This window comes from Suncus etruscus, chromosome 15 (genome assembly GCF_024139225.1).
Source record: "Suncus etruscus isolate mSunEtr1 chromosome 15, mSunEtr1.pri.cur, whole genome shotgun sequence".
Taxonomy (NCBI): Eukaryota; Metazoa; Chordata; class Mammalia; order Eulipotyphla; family Soricidae; genus Suncus; species Suncus etruscus.
Genome location: NC_064862.1, coordinates 46,819,257 through 46,844,852, shown reverse-complemented (window position 1 = coordinate 46,844,852; position 25,596 = coordinate 46,819,257). Strand labels below are relative to the sequence as shown.

The window sequence follows — 25,596 nt, the reverse complement described above, 5'->3', positions numbered from 1 at the left end:
CAGGCGGCAGTCTCTGCCAGTGGCTGCTGGGCTCTGAGCCAGCAAGCTGGCAGGACGGACTGGGCGGTACCCTGATGCCAAGCCTTGGGGGCCTGGGTCCTCTGCACAGCGGAGCCCCTTCCAGCCCAGCTCCCAGACCTGGGCAGTCCCAGACCTAGGGGAGGCCCCCACCCTTCTTCTTCCTGGAAGCACGTGGCGCCCGGGCTCCCCCACCCCACCCCCGCACAGCCCCTCAGTCCACGCCCCTCCAGCTCCTCCTTTCCCGTGTGTGGGGGGGACGGCTCCGGAAGCCCCGGCGCCCCCGCCCTCGGCCTCGGCCTCCACGGGCTGCTCCGAGAAGGCTGCGCGCGCGCGGGAGCCCCGAACCCGCTACTCGGTGCCTGGACCCTCGACCCCAGCGACCCCCACCTCGGGACCCGCAGCTCCGCAGCCCCCCGTGCTGCCCCGACCCGCCCACTCCAGCCTGCCCGCCCCTCCCCAGCCTACCGCGCTCTTGCCCCCCTCACCCTCGCACCCCTATTCCCGCCCCCCCCTGCGCCCTCCCCTCTCCCCCCAACCCTACAGCCCCGGTGTCCCCGCACCCCGGTGCAGCCGCATCGCCCCCGCACCCCCGCGACCCTTCGGAGCGTGCGGGACCATGGGGACAGGGCGCGGAGTGTCACTGCTGGGCGGCCTCCTGGCGCTGCTGGCTCTGTGTCCCGCGGGGCGCCCGCAGAGCGTGCTGACCGACGACGAGATCGAGGAGTTTCTCGAGGGTTTCCTGTCCGAGCTGGGGCCCGGGCAGCGCGAGGACCACGACGTGGACGCCTCGCCGCCCCCTGAGCCCACACCTCGAGGTCGCAAAGCCTTGCCAGCTGGCACGGGAGAGGGTGAGGGTTAGGGGGAGAGATGGGGTGGGGTGTGCAGGTGAGCGGCAGGGCACACTGGAGGGACCCCCCCTGGCTTGGGGAGCACTTCTCTCTCCCTATGTCCAGCCCCAGGGGGTGCTCGCTGCCCCATCATGCAGCAGCCTGTGTGGCTCTGAGCCCTTCCGGGGGTCCCCGCCTCCTGGCCTGGCCCCTTTCCCAGCAGCAGGAGGTCCCCTGTGGTAGTGCTCAGCATGTTGACGTCCTCTGTGCCAGCCTGTGGGAGCCGGTGATGGCACCGCCAGTGCCCGGCCCTCTCCCTCCCGTGGGTGCCCATCCTTGGCTCCGCTCACCTTGGCAGCGAGGTCCAGCTCGCCCACTGTCCACTTGCCCCCTTGCCCTGTGTGGTGCCTGTCTTGGGGTTAAGTTCTCTGGGAGTCTTTTGGGTTCTGGGGTGGGCAACAGCAGGGGCAGGCATGTGTCCCTCTGTCCCCATAGCTGTTGGCTTTGCCTCCCATTCCTGCCTTGGCTTCGAGATGAGAGATTGGCTTGAGACCTCTTTTCTCTGACGATACTCTGGTCCCCAGAAGTGGGCTCTGCCCCCTTCCTCATCCTTTTCTTTGGCAGTGGTAGGGCAGGTCTCTTCCCTTTGAACAGAGCACCCCCAGGCTGGATGCCACCACAAGCTTGTCTGTTCTCAGCTCAGAGTGGCAGGAGAGACCAGGGTACAAGAGCAAAGGCCTCACCTCAAAGACCCATAAGGGCTTTGGCAAGTGGTCAGCTAAAAACGGAGCCCAGCCTAAGTTGGAGAATGCAGACTTAAAGCCTGGGTTTCCATCCCAATACCTGAGATAGTTTCTAGGGCTCCACACTGGAAAACATGGGGTACAGAGACCCAGGTTGAGGGTAACTTGGGGGCCACCTATGGTCTGGTGGATCCCTCCATTGAATGAGTCAAATCTGCCTCTTGGACAGTGCTTCCAGAAAAATCCAAAGACAAAGGGAAGAAGGGGAAGAAAGACAAAGGTCCCAAGACACCCAAGCAGTCCCCAGATGCCCCCAGTGTGCCCAAGAAGCCCAAAGAGAAACCACCACAGGCCACCAAGAAGCCCAAAGAAAATTCACCAAAGGCCACTAAGAAGCCCAAAGAAAAACCACTGAAAGCCACCAAGAAGCCCAAACCACCAAAGGCCACCAAGAAGCCCAAAGAGAAGCCACCAAAGGCCACCAAGAAGCCCAAAGAGAAGCCACCAAAGGCCACCAAGAAGCCCGTGCTTGGGAGGGGATCCCCCTCCCAAGCCCCTTCAGAGGCCCCTTTTTGGCCCCTGTCCCCTCCCTCCACTCCTGGCCTTGAGGAGCTGCCGCAGGTTGGAGGTAAATCCTATTCCTCTAGGGGCTGCTAGGAGCCTGAGTGAGGACAGATGCCACTTCTCAAAGCCCCTTGGGACCCTCTGGGGTCTCACAGTCACTCACAGGTAGCCATGGTTAGTCGTGGGCACTACTTTGGCTGAGTTTCTCTCCGAATCTACATGTCACTAGTCTGGGACCTCGTCTGGGTCATATGGGTGGAGCTGACATGGGTCATACAGGTGGAACCTGGGTCACATGGGTGGGAGCCAGAATTAACTCTCCAGAAGTACCAGGAGGTGGCAGTTCAGCTTGGCCTCCTAAAAGGGGGGTATATTCCCAGACCGGAAGGGCACAGGCTGGTGGGGCCCTTGGTTTTTCAGTCCAGGTGAGTTCTGAAGTCCTTCTCTGCTTTCTGCTGTAGGCGAGGCTCTCCAGCATGGCCCAGGGAGAGAGACTGGAGTAGACCCCCAGCCTGGTAAGTGGGGCCATTTTCTGACCTGAGAGGGCCGGACCAGCCCGGCTCAATGCTCCCAGGCTGATATCTGGTGCCTTCCCGCAGAGCCAGCTGAAGAGACGGAGATGCCCACGCTGGACTACAACGACCAGATCGAGAGGGAGGACTATGAGGACTGTGAGTCTGGACCCTTCCTGCCCATTCCCCATGGCCTGAGAGAGGGGCGCCCCTCAACTAGCCTCCCTTCCCTCAGTCGAGTATGTTCGACGGCAGAAGCAACCCCGGCCACCAGCCAGCAAGAGGCGGCCCCAGCCGGAGCACACAGAGAAGAAAGACACATGGCCCCAGCCCGAGGAGAGGACAGGTAGGATAGGGAACCAGGGGCAAGGCATCCCTGAGTTGGTGCTCTGGCTCACTTGTGCCTTTCCCTCCCCAGAGCCACCTCCACTGCCTGTACCTGCCCCACCACTCCCCGACTACGGCGATGGCTACGTGATCCCGGACTATGACAACTGTGAGTGGCTGCATGACTCCTACCCACCATCTCCTGCTCTCCCACTCAGGCTGTCCTACCCACTATCATGGCCTGTCCTGAGTTTGTGGTGCTTCAGGGAGTGCCCTGGGTTCTTGCCCGGCTCCCAGATCTGCACTGTCCTCACAAAGAGGGGTCAGTTTTCCTGGGCCAGTCCTGGCCCTGCCCCATGCCCTGTCTAGCCTCTGTTCCTAAAGCCTGAGCACTCCCAGGGGCCAAACTGCAGCATGGAACTTGCTTAGACCCCCCCAACCCCAGGGACCATAGCCTTCCCACCAGAAGGACCCTTTGGAGTCTGGTCTCTCTAGGTGCAACTCCATCCCTCCATCCCTCCATCCTTCCATCCTTCCATCCTTCCATCCCTCCATTCCTCCATTCCTCCATTCTTCCATCCCTCCGTTCCACCGTCATGTCCGACCATCCCTCTGTCCCTCCATCCTCTGTCCCTCCATTCCTTCTTAGCTATGCTTCCTCCTACAGTGGACTACTACTTCCGGCCGGGCCCCGCAGAGACAGATGAAGAGGAGCTGAGTAAGTACCATCAGCACCCCCAGCCCAATGACTGATGTGCTCACACCCCACTCTAGGGGCCCCATTTCCCCATGGTGTCCCTCATATCCCAGGGTTCCTCTGTCTTCCACCCTGTAGAGAAACCCAAAAAAGAGGACAACAGTGCCAAGGAGGATAGCAAGTGGGCTTCGGGGAAGGGCAAGGACCACAAAGGTGTGTAAGCGGGGCAGAGGAGGGTCTCTCCTGCAGTCGGGTGGGGCGTGGGGGGCTCCTGGGCCATTTCCTGTCTGTGTTGCTCCCAGGACCCGGCAAAGGGGAGGATCTGGAGGAGGAGTGGGCCCCCAAGAAGAAAGTCAGTAAGTAAGGGGTGTGTACAGGTAGGTCTGGGTGGGTGCTGAGGAAATTTGAGGAGGGGTAGCGAGCAGGGTGCAGAGAAGACTCTGGCAGGACACACACTGTTTGCTCATGAGCCTTATTTACGGTTGGTTCCCTGGCCTGGCCTGCAGAGCCTTTGTGCTCCCTGATTCCTGGGGTGGTACAGGGGTACCCTAGGCCTGATCCCTGGGAAGATTGTCCCACATGCCAGGGGTTGGGATGCTGCCACTGAGACTTCCTGATCTCCAGATGGGAAAACTGAGGCCGAGGGCAGGGAGGGACAGCAGTGGCCCTGGAGAGGGGAGGAGGTTAGCGCTCGTCTCTTGGTTGTATGGGAGGAGGGTCAGCACCCAGGGCCCACACACCTGGTGTCCCATCTGCAGAATGTCCCCCAATTGGTATGGAATCGCACCGCATTGAGGACAACCAGATCCGAGCATCCTCCATGCTGCGACATGGGCTAGGGGCCCAGCGTGGGCGCCTCAACATTCAGGTGTGGCTGGGGGAGGGGATCAAGGGCAAGGCTGGGGGAGGGGTCAGGTGTGAACCCCCAGCTCAGCTGCAGGACTTGACCAGGCAGGTGCCGAGGATGACTACTATGATGGAGCATGGTGCGCAGAGGACGATGGTCGCTTGCAGTGGCTGGAGGTGGACACCAGGAGGACCACCATGTTCACGGGTGTCATCACACAGGGCCGGGACTCACGTGATCAGTAAGTGCCCAGGGCCGTCCACTTGGCGCCCACTTCCCATCCATGGTGCCCAGTGGCCAGGGCAGGTACCCTCCAATGCAGAGCCACTGTTTCCCTTGAGGTACGAGGACAAGGGGACCCCCTCAACAGTCTGACCCCACAATCCCCACAGTGACGACTTTGTGACGTCCTTCTTCGTGGGCTTCAGCAATGACAGCCGAACATGGGTGATGTACACCAACGGCTACGAGGAGATGGTGGGTGCCGAGCCCTAGGTCCACCTTCTGGGAGGTCTGCCGGTCCACCAGCAGGCTTCCAGCCTTATACCTGCATTTTTGGCAGACCTTCTACGGGAATGTGGACAAGGACACACCAGTGCTGAGTGAGCTCCCCGAGCCTGTGGTGGCCCGTTTCATCCGCATCTACCCCATCACGTGGAACGGCAGCTCGTGTCTGCGGCTGGAGGTGCTGGGGTGCCCGGTAACCCGTGAGTGAGGGGCGGGTTCTATGGGAGTGGGGGTGGCTGGTAGGTGACCCACAACTGAGTGTGCATGGGGCCTAGGGGGCTGTGGGGCAGCTGCCAGGTGGCGGCTCAGTGGTGCCTACCTGCCCTCAGCTGTCTATAGCTACTACACGCAGAACGAAGTCGTGAGCACGGACAACCTGGACTTCCGACATCACAGTTACAAGGACATGCGCCAGGTGTGGGTTGGGAAGGTGTACCTGTGGGGCCCCTCCAGCCCTGTCCACTGCAGCTCGCCAGGACCCTCCCTTTGGTGTGTGTGTGGGGAACTCCTGCATGGCCGCCCCACCCTAGCACCTTTGGATTGTGGACCTAGTCTGACTGGGCCATGACTTGCATCTGTCCTGGCCCAGTTGATGAAGGCAGTGAATGAGGACTGTCCCACCATCACCCGAACATACAGCCTGGGCAAGAGCTCACGCGGGCTCAAGATCTATGCCATGGAGATCTCGGACAACCCTGGCGACCATGAACTGGGTCTGTTCCCTCCCTGTCCTAGAAACTCCAGTCTGCATGGGTGATGCTCCCTCTGCCTGTCTGAGCCCAGGGAGGGAGTTCCCCCCTCTCACAGTCTGAGTCCAATGAGGGTGCTCCCCTGTGTGGGTCTGATGTCAGTGAAGGCGCATTCCATTCCTGGTTCCCATCCCTATCCCGGTCCCAGTTCTGATTCCCGTCCCCAGTCCCCCATCCCCAGTCCCCCATCTCCATCCCCTATCTGAGACTGGCTCTTGCAGGTGAGCCTGAGTTCCGCTACACAGCGGGGATCCATGGCAACGAGGCGCTGGGACGTGAACTGCTGCTGCTGCTGATGCAGTATCTGTGCCATGAGTACCGTGAGGGCAACACGCGTGTCCGTAACCTCGTGCATGACACGCGCATCCATCTGGTGCCCTCGCTCAACCCCGATGGCTACGAGGTGGCAGCACAGATGGTGAGTAGGTGATGGTGAATGGGCCGTGGGTGTGGGTGGGATGTGGGATGCTGGCCTGAGCCTGGGGGCTGGGCATGGGGACTGGATCGGACCCAGGGCACCACCTGAGCAAGCGCCTCCCCAGGGCTCCGAGTTTGGGAACTGGGCACTGGGGCTGTGGACCGAGGAAGGCTTCGACATCTACGAAGACTTCCCAGACCTCAATTCTGTGCTCTGGGGCGCTGAGGACAAGAAATGGGTCCCCTACCGGGTCCCCAACAACAACCTGCCCATCCCTGAGCACTACCAGTCACCTGATGCTACGGTGAGCCAGCCCTGGACATGGGAGGCCAGCAGGAGTGCCGGGTGGTGCCGGGCCTAGGCTCGGTGAAGGTGCTGGGCACCACCTCACACTTGCATCCTGCCAGATGTCCACGGAAGTCCGTGCCATCATTGCCTGGATGGAGAAGATCCCCTTCGTGCTGGGTGCCAACCTCAATGGTGGTGAGCGGCTGGTGTCTTACCCCTATGACAAAGCCCGTGAGCCCAGCTCAGAGCAGATGCTGGCGGCGGCCATGGCAGCAGCACGGGGGGAGGATGAGGAGGAGTGGGAGGCGCAGGAGACCCCCGACCACGCCGTGTTCCGATGGCTGGCCATTGCCTTTGCATCCGCCCACCTCACCATGACCGAGCCCTACCGTGGGGGCTGCCAAGCTCAGGACTACACCAGCAGCCTGGGCATCATCAATGGCGCCAAGTGGAACCCGAGGGCAGGCAGTGAGTGCGGGTGACTGATGAAAGATGTGGGTCGGTCGGAGGCAGGGGCAGTGTTTGCGGGACGGGGGGATCTCCAGTTACAGTGTAGTGCCTGCCCCTCGCAGCCATCAATGACTTCAGCTACCTCCACACCAACTGCCTGGAACTGTCCATCTACCTGGGCTGCGACAAGTTCCCGCATGAATCTGAGCTGGCCCGTGAGTGGGAGAACAACAAGGAAGCTCTACTCACCTTCATGGAGCAGGTGGGTGCACAGGACTATGGGGAGGGGGTAATGGGACAGAAGGAACCGCAGGGAGGGAGGGAGCAGTGGAGACCATGGGGTCAGAGGACACCGGGATCACTGGAATAGCAGGGACAGTAGGGACCGCAGGGAGGGAGGGCGGGCAGGGACAGGACAGTGGCGATCACAGGGACAGCAGGGATGGAGGGGACTGAGAGTGTAAAATCAGTTCCCACGTTATGAAATCATCCCCATGCCTATTTCCATCCAGACTGACCTTTCTTTATTCTCTCAGTACAAATTAAACCAGGTGGGGGAGGGTAGAGATGGACTTAGCAGGTGGACTTTTACCTATCAAAGGGATAGGTGAAAAAGAAAGAGGAAATTGGGAGAATGCCTTTGTTTTGGGTAATAGCAGGGTATCAACTCTTAACTGGAAGGGAGGGGACATGGGACTGGAGAGGACAGAGTGGACAGAGGGGATCACAGGTGGCAGTCAGAAAGGCAGTAGATGAGAGAAAGGTGTGGCAGGGGGGCATCAAAGATATCAAGCGACAGAAGAGACAGCACTGGGAAGTGGGGGATATAGGACAGCAGGGGATAGTGAGGGCACTGAGGACAGTGGGGGAACAATGGGGGGCAGTGGAGGGACAGTGAGGGACAGCAAGGAGCAGGTCTTGGGAAGCTGGTAAAGAGCTGAATCACTGGCTGCACCCTCTGACAGGTTCACCGTGGCATCAAGGGGGTGGTGACAGATGAGCAGGGCATCCCCATAGCCAACGCCACCATCTCCGTGAGTGGCATCAACCACGGCGTGAAGACAGGTACTGTGCGTGCCCGCCCTTGGGGGGACACACCTGTATGTAAACATGGCTCAGGGGATCTGGCCCCGATCATCCCCCAGTTTTAGAACAAGGGTGGGAAAAGGAGGTTCCAGGGTTTCTATACCTGGGAACAGGGGCCACTTGGGGCAGAAGGGGATGGATGAGAATTCACAGCCCAGACTCAAGGACTGCACCTGAGAGGGGTCCTCCTCCCTCTGCAGCCAGTGGCGGTGACTACTGGCGCCTGCTGAACCCGGGTGAATACCGTGTGACAGCACACGCTGAGGGCTACACATCCAGCGCCAAGATCTGCAATGTGGACTACGACATCGGAGCCACCCAGTGCAACTTTGTGCTAGCTCGCTCCAACTGGAAGCGCATCCGCGAGATCCTGGCTATGAATGGGAACCGGCCCATCATGCGCATCGACCCCTCGCGCCCCATGAGCCCCCAACAGCGGCTTCTACAGCGCCGTCGCCTGCAGCAACGGTTGAGAATGCGCGAACGACTGCGGCTCCAGCGCCTCAACATCACGGCCACTGCGAGCCCCGCACCCAACACAGTCGTCATGCCCAGCATGCCATCTGCCACCCATGCACCGACCCCCACAAGCACACCCAGCCCTACCCTGAGTCCCGGGCATTTGGTAACTGAGAGCACAACCAACTGGGAGGAGCTGGAGACGGAAACATACACCGAGGTGGTGACGGAGTTTGGGACAGAACTGGTGCCCCCAGAGGAGGACTGGGAGGATGGGGAGGAGGAGGAAGAGGAGGAGTGGGAGGATGGAGAAGAGGGGAGGGAGGCCCCGGGCCCCGATTTCCCCTATACCACCGTGGAGACCTATACAGTGAACTTTGGGGACTTCTGAGGCGGCAGGTTGGTCAGCGCCAGGGCTGGGCCCTCGTTCGTGCCCAGGCGGCACCAATAAACCCCAATGAGGCACCCACATGCTCACTGATGCTCCCACAGGCCAGTGTGAGAGGTTCATGGCTGAGGCCTGGCTCTAGGACTGCTCAGAACCAGTCAGGATGAATGGGTGTCAGAACTTTATTGACAAAGCCAATCCCAGGACCACAGGGCCACCCCTGCCCAGCTTAGGGGCCCAGCCCCAGTGCTCCCAGGTCCTCATCGGCACCGAAGCCTGAGAAGCTGATGGGTTGGCAAATGAGGCTGCGTAGATTTACCAGGCAGGCCGTCTGCGTGGCACTGAAGTCGGGGACCGCCACCAGCAACACCTCCTGGTCCTCAGGGCCTGCAGAGACACAAGGAGCTGGTCTGAGAAGTTACCCCTAAGACATGGAAGCACAGCCCAGGGGAGAGACGACATAGAAGTTTGTAGTACTGGGGACAGGGCTGAGGATGAAGGTCAGATGGTAGACAGGGCTGAAGATGGAGAGTCAGACAGTAGATGAGGCAGGGCAGAAGGTCGGATTGTAAACAAGGCTGAGAGCGGAGGGTCAGACAGAGGATGGGGCTGCAGTTACTATGGAAGTTCAGCCATGCCCAGAGCAGCACTGACGAGGCTCAGCCCAGACCAGCCCATGGCTACCTGCAAGCAGATGCCACCTTTTGTCCCATGTCCACCTTGTGCCCAGAATCCTGGGATAGCCAGAAGATTAAACTTGCCTCGGATGATCTTGGAGCCAAAGCTGGGGGTGTTGCCACAGAAGTAGACGTGTGGGCACTCGGGAAAGACGAACGGGTCAGTTTTGTAGAAAGGGTAACAGCCTGGAAGAGGAGCCCGAGGTGAGGGTGCTTCCCCAAGTACCTGAGAATGCTTCCCCAGCACCAAAGAAACCTGAGTGCTCCCCCAACACCATGGGCACCTGACCGAAGAGTGCTGCCCCAGCATTGTCTCCACCCAGCCCTCAGTGGCTCCAGATCTTCGGCCACATGTGGAATTAAAGTCCTAGACTCACTCAAGTTGCTCTAGGGCGTCTGCCAGGCAGGGGCGTTGGCTCTGCTGCCCTTCCCAGGGCCCCTTTTCTCCCCCCTCACCCCAGGGGCCACACCCTGTTACCGAGGGTATCGGGAGCCGTTGGGCTGAGGTGCCGCACTCGAAGGGTCCACTCCAGGATCTCCAGATGGTCATCCATGCTGCTGTAGCGGAAGATGTCGCCCACATTCTGCCCCGACGTGCCCAAGAACCTGTAGGCCCAGGCTTGGCTGACCCTGTACTTGGGGTTCCCATATGGCCCCTCAGACCCTTAGGCCCTCCATCTACCCTGCAGAACCAGGCTCAGCGGGGGGGGGGGGGGGGCAGCACCTGATCCCGTCGATAGTGGCCTGATAGGGGTTGGTGACCAGCTGTAGCGTGGAGTAGGTGGTGGCCAGGGGGAACATGCAGGGGTGCAGCGGCTGCTGGGGCAGCGTGTAGTTGGTGGGGTCAAACTCGCCAGGCATCACATCCACAGGCACTGAAACCTGGGTGGAAGGGGGCGGGGAGAACTCAGGACTTCTGTCCTATCCCACAAATATCCCAGGGTCTGCCCTGAGCCTCCCAGCCCACCGAGCTCACACTTAGCTGCAGGAGAATCTCATCTAGCATCTTGATGGCCTCCACACTGGCCGCCTGGGTCTTCTTCGTGAGGTACTTGGCCTACAAGGGAAGTTGTAGAGCAACTAGACAGTGATGGGAGTGCTAGCCTCGCATACAGCCAACTGGGTTCCATCCCCAACTTCCCACAGGTTCCCCTGATTACAGATCCAAGGGTAAGGCCTGAGAACAGCTGGGTATGGCACCTAAAAACTGTTCTAAAAAGGCCTGCAGATGCTCTCTGGCTCCAGAGTGGCAGAGCCAGGGGATGCCGAGGCCCCAGGCTCCAAGTGCTGTGGGGGTGGTCCTGGCCTACCTTGTTGATGGAGTCTCTGCTTTGAGTGCAGGGGCTGAGCAGGTTCCCAGCCAGGATGACACGGGCGACCCGAGCAGCGCTGCTCTGCTCGCCCTCGTCCCCCAGCTGCCCTGTCACCACATCCACCAGCAACTGGGTGCCCAGCAGACTCTCGCCGCCACCACCACCCAGGCCTAGTCCTGACACCAGCAGCACAAACCTGCAGGATGAGCCAGGGTGGGCCTGAGCCCTGAGGAAGCAGGTGGGGGATATGGGGAGGAGGCGACAGAGTGGACCCCCACCTGGTCCTCACCGGTCGGAGTCCAGGGGGGCTGCAGGTTTCTGCGGGGGCAGCTCAGCGAAACAGTGCTCTTCCACCATGAACTTCCCATCATCCCTCACAGAGCCCAGCACAGCCAGGACCGTCCCTAAGGAACAGAAGGTCAGCCCAGCTGGGGCACTCGCTGCAGTCTTTCCACTTCCAGTGGGCCAAACCTGCTGGTTGGCCTCTGACCCACTTCCAGGCCTCCTCTGGGAAACCAGAGCCAGGCAGGTCCCCAGTCCCTGCCTACCTGTGACCAACCGTGAGACATCGATGGTGCCCTCCAGCCGGATGCGCTGCAGCTCGTCCTCCAGCACCAGCTCATCATCAGGGTGGATGTACTTGCTCCGCGGTGGTTGCGGGAGCAGGTTGTGCTGGCGTGCGAGAAATAGGCAGTGTTTGGGGGAGTTCTCACACAGCCACCAATCCCATGGGCACCAGCTCAGCCCCAGGCCTGTCCTCACCTCCTCGCTGACCTCCCGCAGGATGGATGGCTGCAGCTGCATGGCCTTGAAGAGAGTCCCCACGACACAGCAGCGCTCACCAGGCTGTAGCTCACACAGCTTCCGCACCAGCACGGTTGCACCTGTATGGGGCGACCTGGTAATATAATAGTGGCTCACAGAGTACCCAGCACCAAATAAGCCCTAGGGGTTCAGGCCTGGCTCTGCCTGCTTGCCATTTCCCTGCAGGTCATGCTCCAGCTGGAATATTTCCAGCTAGATTCTGGCATCCATAAGCCCCTTCTCCAGTCAGACCTCAGACCCAAGGTCTCCCAGAGCCTAAAGAATCACTCAGTGTCAGGAAGGGATATGGCCCAAAATGCCAGGGCTGCCACCAGGAGTTGGTAAGAGCCACCAAAGAATCCCTGGGAGTCTTCAGGAGACTATGGACTTGTGGCTTCAGAGTCCCATGGGATGGAAGGCTTTATGTCACCTAGCACACAGCCTCTTGTCCTAAAATCATTTTCTTTTCTTTTCTTTATTTTGGGGGAGGGTTTGGGCCACACCCATGACACTCAGGGGTTACTCCTGGCTATGTGGACAGAAATCGCTCCTGGCTTAGGGGACCATATGAGACGTTGGGGATCGAACAAAGGTCCGTCCAGGATTAGCCGAATGAAAGGCAAACGCCCTACCGCTGTGCTATCGCTCTGGCCCCCTAAAATCATTTTCTGAATGACTTAGAATTGTGTGGTTTTTGTGGGACTCTCTTGTAGACTTGCATGCCTGGGTCAAAGTTAAGGAGCTATATGACCTGACCCATAGAGAGAGGGCAGGAATGAAGGCACCTGCCTGGTACACGGCTGACCCTGGTTATCTCCCTGGAACCATGTTGGTCCCCCGAGCTCCACAAGGAGTGAGGCCTGAGTACTGTTGGCCCCCACACAACAAAATCTCTGACATCAGAATAGGGCTTTACTTATTGCTGAGGACTGCATGATTCTTCAGTGCTGCCCCAGAGATTCTGTAACATCCCTAAAGCTTCTAGACGCTTTCACTGGGCCCATGCCCTGCCCTCACACCTCACTCTGTTACAAGACTCTCTGAGTCACCTCCTGGGAAGCCAGGATGCCTGGTTCAGGGAGACACAGGGGCCAGGAGGACCCTCAGGTCTGGCTGGCAGGAAGAAGGAACCCAGGTCTCAGAAGGCCCAGGACTTGCACAAATTCAAGTCTGGAGAAGGTCATGCTCAGAGGACGACCAGGGACCAGCACCTCCAAGGTCCAGCACAGCCCCTTTTCTCTCCAGAGAAGCCAAGAACATTCCACAGATCCACATCCCTACGGAATGGGCAGAGGCTTCAAAACAAGACAAGGTGGGCCTAAGTCCCAGATTAGAAGGAATTCCAGGTATAGGGGAAACACGGGCCCCACCGCCCCCAAGGATGGTAGAGGGACTCATCTCCCTGGCCATGCAGAGATATAGACACGATCTGTCGTCATATTGGATTGTGAGGTGCAGAGATATAGGAGAATGAGTTTCAGGTCACACAGCTGCAGCATAAGCAGATCAGGTGCCCAGTGTCAAGCATAAGATGTGCATACAAGAGGCAGTGTGTGGGCACAGCCAGCATCAAGGACACACCAGCCCAGACCCTTGTGAGCCCAAACTCAGAGCACAGCTGCTCAAGTTATCTGCCAACTACTACACCCAGAAAACATGATGCAGTGCTCCCTAGAAACCTATAGTCAGGCCAGTGTTCTAGGACAGTGGGGAGGGTGCTAGGACAAATGGAGGGCGCCTCCATGCAACTGACCCAGGTTCAATCCCCGCATCACATGTGGTTTTCTGTTTGTTTTTGTTTTTGTTTTTGGGCCACACCCGGCGGTGCTCAGGGGTTACTCCTGGCTGTCTGCTCAGAAATAGCTCCTGGCAGGCACGGGGGACCATATGGGACACCGGGATTCAAACCAACCACCTTTGGTGCTGGATCGGCTGCTTGCAAGGCAAACGCCACTGTGCTATCTCTCCAGGCCCACATGTGGTTTTCTGAGCACAGAGCCAAGGGTGAATCCCTAACCTCCACCGGGTTGGCTCCCATACCAGAAGCTCACTGATGTGACAAACCAAAAGAGTCACAACTGTACATGACAAGTCAGACGCCCTGGATGGTCTAGCATCCCTACAGGAAGGGGCAGAGTTCCTACTCTGGGAAGCCGTGGCTGAACCCTCAGTGAGATGCCAACTTGTGGATTAGAAAAGTAGAAAAGTGGGCCCAGAGAGAGAGCACAGCGGCGTTTGCCTTGCAAGCAGCCGATCCAGGACCAAAGGTGGCTGGTTCGAATCCCGGTGTCCCATATGGTCCCCCATGCCTGCCAGGAGCTATTTCTGAGCAGACAGCCAGGAGTAACCCCTGAGCAACGCCGGGTGTGGCCCCCCCCCAAAAAAAGAAAAGAAAAGTGGAAAAGCAAGCTGGAGCAGGCAACAGCACATCATAGAAGGGCTATGAGATGGGGCTGGAGAGATAGCATGGAGGTAGGGTGCAGAAGATAGGTGGTTCGAATCCCAACATCCCATATGGTCCCCTGAGCCTGCCAGGAGCGATTTCTGAGCATAGAGTCAGCCCCTGAACGCTGCTAAGTGTGACCCAAAAACCAAAAAAAAAGGAAGAGGGGAGCTGGTGCAGTGCCAGTAAAGAGGTGGCTCTGGAAGGAAAGGACGCGCCCAAAGACCACTCCCTCCCAGATAGACCATACCCACCCGACAGAACCCACCCAGATTATGCCCTCCCTAGTGAACTGCCCTCCCTGCAGGTGAGTCATGCCCACAGATCAAGCCTTCCCATGGACCACACACCCAGGACCACGCCCACTACTGACAGGGCCACCTCCCACAAACCACGCCCATCAGATGGACTACTCCCTTATAGACTACTCCAAAGGTACTTTCTGCCCCCAATCCGACCACTTACCCCAGTGCTGCCGGGCCCTGCTCTCCAGGAAGGGTCTCATCTGGATGAGGCGGGTGGCGTAAATGTGTGCATACTGCCGGCTAAAGCTGCGCTCACCCAGCCGAAAGGGCTGCGATGCGTTAGTATAGGTGGACACAGGCACCCGAGCAAAGGTGGCATTTGTGGCTGAAGGTGGAGACAGCAGCGTGGGTGCCCTCTGGGTGGCCTGCTCTGTAAACATGGCCGTACTGGTGTCCGAACCTCTGCTTCCAGCCCACGAGGAAAGAGTACTGCGGGAACACACAGGCTTTTCTGCAGCCCTGCATCCCAGTCCCATGCCAGGCATGCCCACAGGATGCCGAAAAAGGAGGGCAGAGGTGGAAGGCACCCAAGCTGGGGATCAGAGTCGTGCAGGCCAGTATCTGGCTGCAGCAATGCACCGAAAGGCAGGGAGGAAATGTAAGGGCATTTCTAGAGACGCCCACCGTCCACTCCACACCCCGACCTAGGTAAGCACTGGCATCTATGCGCCCAATGGGATTCCTCAGTCTCTGTCAGCAGCCCTACTATACCTGCCCAATCCCAGAGCACACTGTTTGTTTTACTACACTTAGTTAAATGATGGAAATAGAGCAGGGCCAGAGAGATGGCTCAAGTGGTAGAGCAAATATCTAGCATATGAAGATCCTGTCTTCACATCCAGATCCCAGAGCCCTTAGCTGTGCTGGAAGTGGCTTCAGGCCTCCAGCTCTACTGAGACAGCACTATAAGGAAGGTTTTTAAACATCAAGCAGAAGATAACTCAGTCACTCCTCTGCTCAGAAAGATCCAGGTCCCCATCTCTCTGGATACAACGCCCCAACTCCCTACAATGCCTAAGATCTGTTTCAGTGACCCCGCCACCCCATACACCCCCATATACCGGCCTACATTTTCGATTAAAGTAGCTCAGGCTTCACTTTCTCTGCAAACAGGCCCTCCAACGTTACTACACCTGAGCTTTGTTTTGTTAAGCCACATCAGCAGTGCATGGGGTCACTCCTGGTACCATGCAAGGCCAGAGATGGACAGGTCAGGAACCATGTCCTCAACCCTGAGTCTCTGATTAATATGATTTTTCAGGGCATTTTCCTTCCAGAAAACGACTTTTCTTTTCTGTTCTTTTATTCCGTTTCTTGTTTTGTGGCTACACCCTGTGATGCTCAGGGGTTACTCTGGGCTAACAGGGGGACCATATGGGCTGCAAAGGATCAAACTCGGGCCTGCCCAATGTAATGCAAATGCCCTACCGCTGTACTGTACTATTGCTCCAGCCCCAATAAAAGGCACTTTCTAAGACCATTCTGTATCTCCTCGGATTGGCACATGCCAAGGGAACGAGCCCACCCACCCACAAGTGGGTGAGATGCCAGCGCCAAAGGGTCAGCCATTTCCTTACACGCGTGCAGGCCACAGGCGCTGAAAACACCGTCTCTGACACTCCCAGATGGCGGTGTCCTGTTTTTTTGGGGGGCGGCGACAGACTGCGACCCCCTTTAGTCTCTCTTGGTCCCGGGAAGGGGTTGGAGGCCCGGAGGCCGGGCACGCGCGCCTGGGCAGCTCCGAGAGGGTAGCGGCGACCTGCTCACGCGTTCCGAACCGCTGCTGCTCCTGCAGCCCCCCACCCCAAGCGGCACCCCTAGACCTAGCCCACCGCCCCACGAGAGCTCCGGTCGAGCGCGGGACTCCGCTCACCTAGATACGCGCCAAACTGGGCCTGTGCCGCAACTGACCAATCCGCTTACCCTTGGTCCCGTCAGTCAGCGGATTTTGCTCCGTTCTATCAATCACCGCTCAGCTTCGCCTTGACGTTACGTTTGTGCCCGCCCACCGCAACTCTCTCTACCAATCCGCACACAGCCCGCCCATCGCTCTATCTAGCCAATCGCTGAGCGTTATTGCTCTGTCCATCTAACAGGCCCCACCCACCTCCTTCGCTCTCCACCAATCCCGGCGCCGGAACCCGAGGCCAGCGCCGCTCTGACGTTTCAGCGGCTGCACGGAACTACACCCCCAGATGCTTGGGCTTCTTCCCGATTTGATTAAGTGGATCTTGCAAAGCAGGCCTTTGCACTCTCAACAGAGGTCTGTTGGGGTACCTGAATCTTCATTGGGGAAGCCTGCCCTGTTCGAGAACGGGGTTGGGATCTGAGGTTCAGGGGTTCAGCACTCCCCCATACTACCTACCAAGGCTTCCTTCGTGACTGCACTTGTTTTTAACCCCAGAAGTCGCTGTTGAGTCTCAGTGGCTCTTGCCTGCCTCCATTCACTACAGGGATTGTATCAGGAAGGCACATATCCTTCTCCCTGCTTCCTAATTCCAGACTAGTCCGCTTAATAAAGTGTATAGGGGGGGCCGGAGAGATAGCATGGAGGTAAGGTGTTTGCCTTGCCTGCAGAAGGTCAGTGGTTCAAATCCTGGCACCCCATATGGTCCCCCGAGTCTACCAGGAGCGATTCCTGAGTGTAGAGCCAGAAGTAACTCCTGAGCACTGCCGGGTGTGACCCCAAAACCTAAATAAATAAATAAATAAATAAATAAATAAATAAATAAAGTGTATAGCGACACTGTATAGCAACATAAGGCTTGAAAAGCTCTTGCTAAGGACTCTCCTCTCATTCTAAGTGTTGTTTATTTTTGGGGGGGGCCCCACACCTGGCAGCTCTCAGTGCTGACTCCTTGACTCTACACTCAAGGATCACTCCTGGCAGGGTGTGGAGTTCCATATGAGGTACTGAGGATCCAGGAGGCTAGTGGCACAGAAAAAAATGAAGTGGGGAAGGTTAGTGAGAGCAAAGGTGTGAGTCAGAGCCAGAGAACTTAAAGTGAAGGGCTCCTTAGGGGAATCTGGGAGGGAAGGGTGTGGGAAAAGGGGCTCAGTGAGCCGGGTTGCTGGGATTGAGTGGCTGGTTACAGAAGGTCCTACTCAAATGACCCACCTCACTGTGAGCTGTGTAGACTGCAGAGGATGTGGAATGACACCCTGTCTCTGAAATCAGGAGTGCCCAGTTGCATTCAGTGGCAGATGAAGGGCAGCTGGTGGCAAGGCCATGGCTGACTGATGCAAGAGAAAGCTTTAGGTGCCTGTCAAGAGTGCAGGGAAGTGTAGGAGGTTGGAGCAGCTGGTGTAGGAGCAGGTGGAAGCCAGGAAGCCAGGTGCACAGCAAGCCCTCAGCTGCTGGTGGTCTCTGGCTCCAGTGCCAGGCCCAGCTATGGGGAACTTTAGGATCCCCATGCCCTGGGGTCTCAGCCTTGTAATCCGGAATATGAGACTGGGGACCTTTGAGGGGTTGATTGTTGGCAGGGACCCACCAAATTCTCACTAGCCAAGGGTAGAAACCCCCTAAGAACCAGCACTACTGGTAGTTGTACTGAGCAGATCAAGCCAGCCCATGTCACTGCAGGGCACCTTCAAGCTGGCTAGAAGCAAAAAGAGTGTGTGGTAAGCCTTCAGTCCAGTGAAGGGCCCCACAGGGAGGGCACTGAGGTGAGAAGGGACAAGTGAACTGAGGAAGCCTGAGGGAATTCCAGACCAGGTCTCAGGGAGGAGCCACTGCCCTGGGCAGACCCAGGTCACAGGAAGCAGCTGGAGACAGTGGCAGCAGAGATGGGTCTGGTGAAGGGCAGAGCCCTGTCTGCCCACAAGTGGGAGAACAACCCCTCCTGTGCTCAGCTAGCCCCTGCTTTGCCATCCTGTGCCCCGACTCCCTCCCTTGCTGTCTCTACTCTGTGATCCTCTGGGAGTTGAACCAGGTGCCCCATGAGGTGGATGCCCATCTCCTCATCTCCACGGCCTGTGGGTTAAACTCCTGCAGTGCTGGGAGAAGTTGGGGAGCTGAAGCCACAAGAGGGGAGCCTGGTGGGGGAAGAAAGGAAGAGGAGGTGGAGAGCAGAGAAGGAGGTGGAGGTGTTGCTGATAGCGCAGCAGGGTGCAGGGTGATAAGGTTCTATTTTAGGCCATTGCGGCTCTTGCTGTGGCTTCGGAGACTATCCCAGCGACACTAGGGAGAGCCAGTGCCCAGATAAGACAGGCAGAGAGCTGTGGAGCTGGGACAAAAGAAGAGGGAAGCGAAGCCAGCAGCTGCAGCTGCCCCCACGCCTCTCTTTTCCCTGAGAGACCACATTGAGCCTACAGTTTTCAGCAGCCAAATCAGGCCCAGGTGTGAGCTCTTGGAGTCCACAGAGCAGGCATCTAGCCTGCCTCTTCCCCAGAACACCTAGGCTCTAGCTAGTCTGGAGGTGACAGGATGCCACACATTCCTGCAGAAGGGGAAGGCACTGAGCTGGTGCCAATGGGCTGTTCTAACGCCTTCAGGATCAGATCCCTGCTCATTGCCTCATGTCCAGGGCAGGTGCCTCATACCTAATGTGTATACCTCATACCCTGTGCAGATGCCTCACACCCAGTGTAGAAGCCTCACACCCAGTACAGATGCCTTACTTCCAGTGTAGACACCTCCTGCCCATTACAGACACCTCACGTTCAAGGTAGATGCCTCATGCCTAGTATGCTGCTGGATAAGAGTCCACTGTGCAGGTGGCAGTGAGCAGTGTCCACAGTATGGTGGTGTTTAGGACCCTACTTCCAGCTCTGTGCTCAGGGATGGCTCCTGGCAGAGTTTAAGACATCACCTGTGGAGCCAGTGATTGAGCACAGGTCTGCCGCATGCAAGGCACACACCCTCCCAGTTTTGCTATGGCTTCAGCCTATAGTAGCAGCCAGGAGAGGCTCAGAGGCTGGAACTCAGGCCTCACAGGCAGGAGCCTGGTGCAAGCCCTGACCAAGCACTCTCACAGGCTCAGATTGACTGCAGAGGGAGACAAGAAATGCAAGCTCAGTGGGTCCTCTGCACCCCTGTCCTGTTCCAGCTGTGCATGACTTTGGGCAGGTGGCCTGATCATATGCTGCCTCAGTTTACCCAAATGTGAGGCAGGGAGAATGGCCATCTTGGCACTGATGTAGGTAGAGCCATATTCCTTCCAAGGCTCCCTCAGAGAGAGGTCCTCTTCAGTCTCTCAAACCGGTAGCATTTAGAAGGCTACCTGCCAGGCCAAGGTAAGGGTATTCAGACCAGCTGTTTCATGCCGGCTCCAGCCAGGCAGACTGTCCCAGCAAGACCAGGGAATGTCCTCAGCCCGAGGACAGTGACAGCTGTCAGACTCGGGCCAGAGAATCTCTCAGGTCACATCACTGGGGCAGGGCTGACGTCCCTCTTGCACTGCGATTATCTGGTGTTAACACATCTAAAGGAAGAATGTGTGTGCTGAGAGGCTGTGTGGGGGTATAGCCAAGGCTGTGAACTGAGGGGTGTCCACAGGGAACAGGAGATACCATTCCCAGCCCCTCTGCCAGCCCTCGAGGCTGCTCTGTGCCCCTGACACTTCTCTGCTAGTGCTAGGGCTCTGATGGTTTCTATTTTGGGACCTGCTGGGGTAATGGAAATGAAAATCTCCCAACACAGAAAGCCTGTCCCTAGAAGTGAGGATGAAGAACACACAGGGGATGTTTGAAAACCCCAAAGCTCAATCCATTCTCCTCATAAACAGCAACTCAGAGATGACAAGCTCAGAAACAATGCTACCTTTTCATCCAGCTCAGCCAGCTCAGCCCTGATTCACTCAGGTCTTGGGGCTAATTTCTGGGTTTTCTGGGTCCCCTTAACATGAAATATAGCAGGGGGTTTCCAGGGCATCTCCCAAAGCAGGTGGATCCCACAGATCAGCATATCAGTTCTCTCGTCCAGGCCCACCTTACTCTGTCTGCCCTGTTATCCCAGGAGTACCCATTGGTTCCCAACTTAGTGCCCTGGGCACCTTGATGCAATCTGGCATCCACAGGGGCCTTTGAAGCATCTCTATACCTTACAAACCAACCTCTTTTCCCTCTGCTCCAATAGCAGCAGTTCTATACCCTGATACAGCAAGAGTGTGGGGTTGAATTTGTTTATGGGGTATGGCCTCTCCCAATATGGAAGCTCACTTCAGTGTCATCCCACAAAAGGTCACATCAAGCAGAGCAGGCCTCAAGGTTTCTAGTCTTCCCAGTACAGATTTAAGGATATAAAAAGGGGCCAGAGCAACAGCACAGTGGGACAGTTGCCTTGCATCAGCCGACCTGGGCTCGATCCCTGGCATCCCATATGGTTCCCCCTGAGCTTGCCAGGCATAATTTCTGAGCATTGCCAGGAGTAACATCTGACTGCTGCCAGGCGTGGCTTAAAAACCATAAAAAAAAGGGGCCGGAGTGATAGCATGGAGGTAGGGCCTTGCATGCAGAAGGACGGTGGTTCAAATCCTGGCGTCCCCCAAGCATACCAGGAGTGATTTCTGAGTGCTGCCAGGTGTAACCCAGAAACCAAACCAAACCAAACCAAAACAAAACAAGAAAAACCCACACACAAGAAAAGGGGCCGGGAAAAGAAAAAGAAAAGGGGCCAGAATGATAGCACAGCAGTAGGGCATTTGCCTTGCACACAGCCAATCTAGGACAGACCTTGGTTCAATCCCCCAGCTTCTCATTATGGTCCCCCTAGCCAGGAGCGATTTCTGAGTGCATAGCCAGGAGTAATCCCTGAGCATCAAAGGGTGTGGCCCAAAAAGTAAAATAAATAAATAAATAAAATCATAAGAAAAGTAAAACGACACAGAGGTATGAATTTCATTCTATTCAACACAATATATTCCCAATCATCTCATTTCAAATGTGTTAATTATTTAAAGTGTGGTAACCATTATTTTGATGCTAAATCTGCAAACTGTGCACACCTTTCACACCTTGGTGTGAGGGCCCACTCTTATGCCTAACACCATGATTTCCTACAGTTTGGCAGTTGCTCCAGGGCATCTCTACTCCTGTGCCTCCTCTGTCCTCTTTGGCGTCCAACACATTCTCTGCTTGCCATTTACTGCTGCCCCATTCACCAAGTGGGGAAACAGCAGACCAGGAATGTAAAAGGAAAACATCTTGAAGGCAGAATCAGACCAGAGTGAGAGTCCAGCAGGGAGGGTGCTTGCCCTGCATGCAGCCAATCTATGTTTGACCCTAGCACAGTAGAGTCCCTGAACACCAAAAGACCACAAGAGCCAGAATGATCCCTGGGCACTACTGGGTATGGCACCTAGCTTGGAAGGCCGGGGTGTCCAGCACTCAGCTTGGAGAGACGAGGTGTAACATGTGTGCCTCCCCCCCCCCCCCCACACACACACACTCCCCTGTTCTTCTGTCAGGAGGCAGGAAGCCAGGCTAGCTTGTCTCTGTGACATCCCTCCTTTCTTTTTATTTTTTATTTATTTATTTTTTTTTGGTTTTTGGGCCACACCTGGTGGTGCTCAGGGGATACTCCTGGCTGTCTGCTCAGAAATAGCTCCTGGCAGGCACGGGGGACCATATGGGACACCGGGATTCGAACCAACCACCTTTGGTCCTGGATCGGCTGCTTGCAAGGCAAACGCCTCTGTGCTATCTCTCCGTGACATCCCTCCTTTCCATACCCAATCAGAGAGCTGTAGACAAAGCAGGGCCACAGGGGAGGGCAGTAGACAAGGGCACCATCAGCGGAACCTGTGCAGCCTAACCAGGCCCTGCTGCTCTTGCTAGCCCACAGAAAAGAGTGAGTCCACCACCTTCTCAGCCTCTAGGACCTCATGTGGCTCACAGTGGGCATGGAGAAGTGGGGAATAGTCTTGCCCCCCATCATCAGAGACAGGCTGCACACAGGTCATCAGGTAGAACATTTATTGAGTCCCCCCATAGTCCCTCACTCCTCCTTCTCGTCCCCATGGGTGATGATGTAGCACAGAGACTTGTAGTCGATGTTCCCTGCCAGGTCCATGGGCGTCAGCGCAAACATCTGCTCCACCTGAGAGGTGCTGGTCAGGGCAGCTCAGCCCCCCACCAGGCCCTGCTGGGGTACATGCCCCCTCCCAGCCTCTCAGCCCAAGCCCAGGCTCACATGCTTTGCTAAATGAGTGGGGGAGGGAGCCAGAGGAGCAGCAGGGAGCCTGGAGACCCCCTCTCTGCTCTCTGCTGCGCCCAGTTTCCCCAGACCCTTCTTGCTCACCCTTACTGCATGCAGCCCTGGTCTCCCATCCTTTTCCCCTCCAAGCTCCCTGTCCCCCACTTCCACTGTCTCTATTGGGATGGCCCCCCAAATGAGCTCACAGGATTTGTCCTCACCTCAGCCGGGGAGAACTTGTCAGCCTGTGTCAGGAGTAGTTGCTTGAACCTGAGTGAAGGGAAGTCTCAGGGGAGGCTGAAGCTCCAGGGTGGGCCCCCCAAAACCTCCCACAACCCCAGTACTTACTCATCCTTGTTCACCACACCCTTGCCGCTGGGGTCAAACATGCGGAAAGCACTCAGGATGGCTTCTTCAGGGTCCGTTCCTGGGGGGGGGGGTCACAGAAGCCTTGTGAGTACTTTGATTCCTGATTCACCCAGGGCATCTTGGGGCAGGGACACAGAGAGCCCCTGCAGTGGGGATCTTGGGGGACCAGAGTCAGGACTGAGGGTGCATGAGCAGAGGAAGAATGGGGTGAGCCTGGCAGGGGGGTCCCTGAACTAGGTGGGGCTTTTGAGATTGCAGAAGACTCACCATTCAGCTTCTCCCCAAAGAGCGTGAGGAAGACGGTGAAATTGATAGGGCCCTTCCCCTCCTGCAGCATCGCCTCCAGCTCCTCATCTGGGACACTTACCTTCCCTGGAGGGGACAGAAGATGACATACACTGGGTGTCCTGACCCTGCGCAGACAGGGGGCTGAGGGGACCTGGGTGGCACAGGGGTGACAGTATGAGAGGGGAGGGGAATGGAGCAGGGTAGAAAGGAGCAGGTAGTCCAGCTAGAAGTCAGTCCCTTTGAGGGGGATGTGGGGCAGGGAACACTCACCTAGCTGGGAGTTAGTTAGTGTAGAGGGGAGGCGGGATGGGGAATACTCACCCAGTTGGGAGTAAGTCTCTCTCAGGTCTGACTTGCAGATGATGCCATCACGGTTCTGGTCGATGCAGCTGAAGGCCTGTGGAGCAGGTATCCAGAAAATTGGATAATGTAAGGGGACAGTGGGGGGAGGAACAGGAACAGGGGTGCAGGAGGGCCATGATGGACCCACACATTCACCTCCTTGAACTCCTGGATCTGGGCTTGCTCGAACATGGAGAAGACATTAGATGAGCCTCGCTGGGCCTGTTTGGTGGCCCCTGCTTTACCTCGGGTTCCCGCCTTCCTGCTGGCCTGAACAGCATGTTTGAGTGTGAGTGTGTGTGTGCTCCTTGAACTCACCCCCTCAGAGCACTGCTAAAGAGCACATACTGCTTCCTGTCCCATCCCTAGAGCCCCCACCCCTGCATTGCATGATGCCCCCATTCTCTCTCTCTCCCCCATTCACCATTCTTCTCTGCAGCAGCAACTCTCTCACGGCCTCCTGCAGGACCTCCTTTTGTCTGCTCCTTATCACCTGGGCAGCCAAATAAGGACAGGCAGAGACAGGCCCAAACTTGGCAGTGCTGGGTGGGCCCGGGGAGTGGGAGGAATTGGTGGAGGGCAGAGGGAGTGAGGGCCGCAGGTTCATGCCACATTCCTGGAGTATCTCCAGCCACCCCACCCCTTCTCTCTGGGTGTCCTTGGACCTAGCAGGGCCAAGTGTGGTGTCTCCCAAGAGCCAGAGCTGAGCAGAATCTCGGTGAGATAGACAGGTGAGACCCCTGTCTGCTCCATTCCCAGGGGCCTAGCTATCCCAGTGCCAGAGTAGTGGGGAGGGCAAGGCCCAGAAGCCAGAAAGGTTTTAAGAGCTCAGGCTAAGGATGTAAGCTAGAGGTTCTGGTCCATCTGACAGGCAGAACCCGTGGCATACTTTGGGATCATGGGGTCTACCTGGACCCAAGTGTGCTCTTGGAGGCCCTAGAAAGTGAGTCCGAGCCTTTGACATGGTGTTGAGCTACAGAACAAGGTGTCCAGGTGTTCTTAGCTGTACTAAGGCAGCAGCCTTGCCCAGTTTCTGAGGGGCCAGGACAGAGAAGCCCAGGGGCCATGGGAAGGCCATTCCTCCCATTCCCATTCCTTCAGGACACCCATTTTATTTTTTTATTTTATTTTTTATTTCCTCAAATGGTTCACTTTTGTTTGTTTGTTTGTTTGTTTGATTTTGCACTTGTTTGTTTGTTTTGTTTGGCTTTGCACTCAGGTGGTGCTCGGGGAACTGTATGGGGTGCCATGTGCCAGGTCATTTGCCCTCCCTGCTATGCTACCACTTCGGTCCAATCACCCCATTCCTGTTCCTCCATGTGTGCATTCCTGTCCCCATAGCCTAGTCTGTCCCTCTCCCTGGTTGTCTGCTTCAACAGGTGCAGAACAGATCCTCTTAACCCTGCTACACCCCTCTGCCTGCCTGCCACCCAGTCTCACTCTAAGAGGAAAGAAGTAGACTGAGGCCTTGCTCTAAACACTGGAAAACCTTTAATTTTTTTTTGTTTTTGTTTTTTGTTTGTTTGTTTTGGGTCACACCCAGCAGTGCTCAGGGGCAGAAATCGCTCCTGGCAGACTCAGGGATGCTGAGATTCATTCCATATGGGATGCTGCGATTCGAACCAATGACCTTCTGCATGAAAGGCAAATGCCCTCCCTTCATGCTATCTTTCCTGCCCCACTGGAAAACCTTTAATTAAAAAACAAAATAAAACAAAAACCCAGTCCCGGTTTGGATAGAAGACGATGGTGTGGCCTGTAAAAGTCTGAAGAATGAAAGTCTGATTCCCCGAGTCGGGGCTGGGATGATGCTGGGTATGACTGGGAGGTGTCCTCTGGGGCTTGCCACAGCATCTCTGTGGTGCTCCAAGGCCATGGAAGAGCAGCTCTTCCATCTTGGGCTTCTGGTAGCCCCTGTGGGGGTCACCCACAACAAGACCCACATTCTGCATGGGAGGCACCATGTGGAAAGGCCTCACCTCCAGGGGTCCACAGCCTGGGCCTTGAGCTAGTTCCCCTCAGTTCTTGAGCCACAATA

General features: G+C 56.9%; 3 protein-coding genes across 4 annotated transcripts; 1 reads left to right on the top strand and 2 right to left on the bottom strand.

Annotated features, from left to right (window-relative positions):
* Nucleotides 1-600: 600 nt before the first annotated feature.
* Nucleotides 601-8,962, top strand: AEBP1 (AE binding protein 1). The gene is made up of 21 exons (XM_049788094.1): nt 601-869; nt 1,821-2,219; nt 2,617-2,670; nt 2,755-2,826; nt 2,903-3,013; nt 3,086-3,163; nt 3,662-3,712; nt 3,830-3,904; nt 3,994-4,047; nt 4,450-4,559; nt 4,643-4,779; nt 4,931-5,015; nt 5,101-5,245; nt 5,375-5,460; nt 5,635-5,758; nt 6,016-6,212; nt 6,337-6,516; nt 6,620-6,968; nt 7,073-7,212; nt 7,916-8,015; nt 8,237-8,962. The coding sequence occupies exons 1-21, from the start codon at nt 638-640 to the stop codon at nt 8,884-8,886; spliced, it is 3,429 nt and encodes a 1,142-aa protein (XP_049644051.1). The 5' UTR covers nt 601-637; the 3' UTR covers nt 8,887-8,962.
* Nucleotides 8,963-9,089: 127 nt separating this feature from the next.
* POLD2 (DNA polymerase delta 2, accessory subunit) lies at nt 9,090-16,030 on the bottom strand. 2 transcript variants are annotated; one of them, XM_049789656.1, is made up of 10 exons: nt 14,586-14,856; nt 11,636-11,757; nt 11,422-11,545; nt 11,163-11,277; nt 10,871-11,069; nt 10,537-10,617; nt 10,285-10,442; nt 10,039-10,166; nt 9,645-9,746; nt 9,090-9,270 (listed from the first exon to the last, which is right to left on the bottom strand). In XM_049789656.1, exons 1-10 carry the CDS (start codon nt 14,803-14,805, stop codon nt 9,113-9,115), a joined length of 1,407 nt encoding a protein of 468 aa, XP_049645613.1. In that variant the 5' UTR covers nt 14,806-14,856; the 3' UTR covers nt 9,090-9,112. The 2 variants fall into 2 exon arrangements, with proteins under 2 accessions (XP_049645613.1, XP_049645612.1); XM_049789655.1 differs by lacking the exon at nt 9,090-9,270 and adding an exon at nt 16,003-16,030 and having other exon boundaries at nt 9,465-9,746; nt 14,586-14,854.
* A 6,331-nt stretch (nt 16,031-22,361) lies between these two features.
* MYL7 (myosin light chain 7) lies at nt 22,362-25,066 on the bottom strand. Its single transcript, XM_049789686.1, has 7 exons — nt 25,048-25,066; nt 23,715-23,770; nt 23,538-23,613; nt 23,196-23,300; nt 22,908-22,986; nt 22,781-22,829; nt 22,362-22,463 (listed from the first exon to the last, which is right to left on the bottom strand). The coding sequence occupies exons 2-7, from the start codon at nt 23,748-23,750 to the stop codon at nt 22,362-22,364; spliced, it is 447 nt and encodes a 148-aa protein (XP_049645643.1). The 5' UTR covers nt 23,751-23,770; nt 25,048-25,066.
* Nucleotides 25,067-25,596: the final 530 nt, after the last annotated feature.

What these genes read in the sequence shown, in the direction of transcription:
- AEBP1 (XM_049788094.1), top strand. Translation starts at nt 638, where the DNA reads ATGGGGACAGGGCGCGGAGTGTCACTGCTGGGCGGCCTCCTGGCGCTG. An exon ending in CCAACGGCTACGAGGAGATG is followed by an intron (nt 5,016 to 5,100) that starts GTGGGTGCCGAG and finishes CATTTTTGGCAG; the next exon opens with ACCTTCTACGGGAATGTGGA. An exon ending in TACTCACCTTCATGGAGCAG is followed by an intron (nt 7,213 to 7,915) that starts GTGGGTGCACAG and finishes ACCCTCTGACAG; the next exon opens with GTTCACCGTGGCATCAAGGG.
- POLD2 (XM_049789656.1), bottom strand. Translation starts at nt 14,805, where the DNA reads ATGTTTACAGAGCAGGCCACCCAGAGGGCACCCACGCTGCTGTCTCCA. An exon ending in TGTCTCACGGTTGGTCACAG is followed by an intron (nt 11,278 to 11,421) that starts GTAGGCAGGGAC and finishes TCTGTTCCTTAG; the next exon opens with GGACGGTCCTGGCTGTGCTG. An exon ending in GCCACTATCGACGGGATCAG is followed by an intron (nt 10,167 to 10,284) that starts GTGCTGCCCCCC and finishes CTGGGCCTACAG; the next exon opens with GTTCTTGGGCACGTCGGGGC.
- MYL7 (XM_049789686.1), bottom strand. Translation starts at nt 23,750, where the DNA reads ATGTTCGAGCAAGCCCAGATCCAGGAGTTCAAGGAG. An exon ending in AGATCCAGGAGTTCAAGGAG is followed by an intron (nt 23,614 to 23,714) that starts GTGAATGTGTGG and finishes CCTGCTCCACAG; the next exon opens with GCCTTCAGCTGCATCGACCA. An exon ending in GGTGTGGTGAACAAGGATGA is followed by an intron (nt 22,830 to 22,907) that starts GTAAGTACTGGG and finishes CCCTTCACTCAG; the next exon opens with GTTCAAGCAACTACTCCTGA.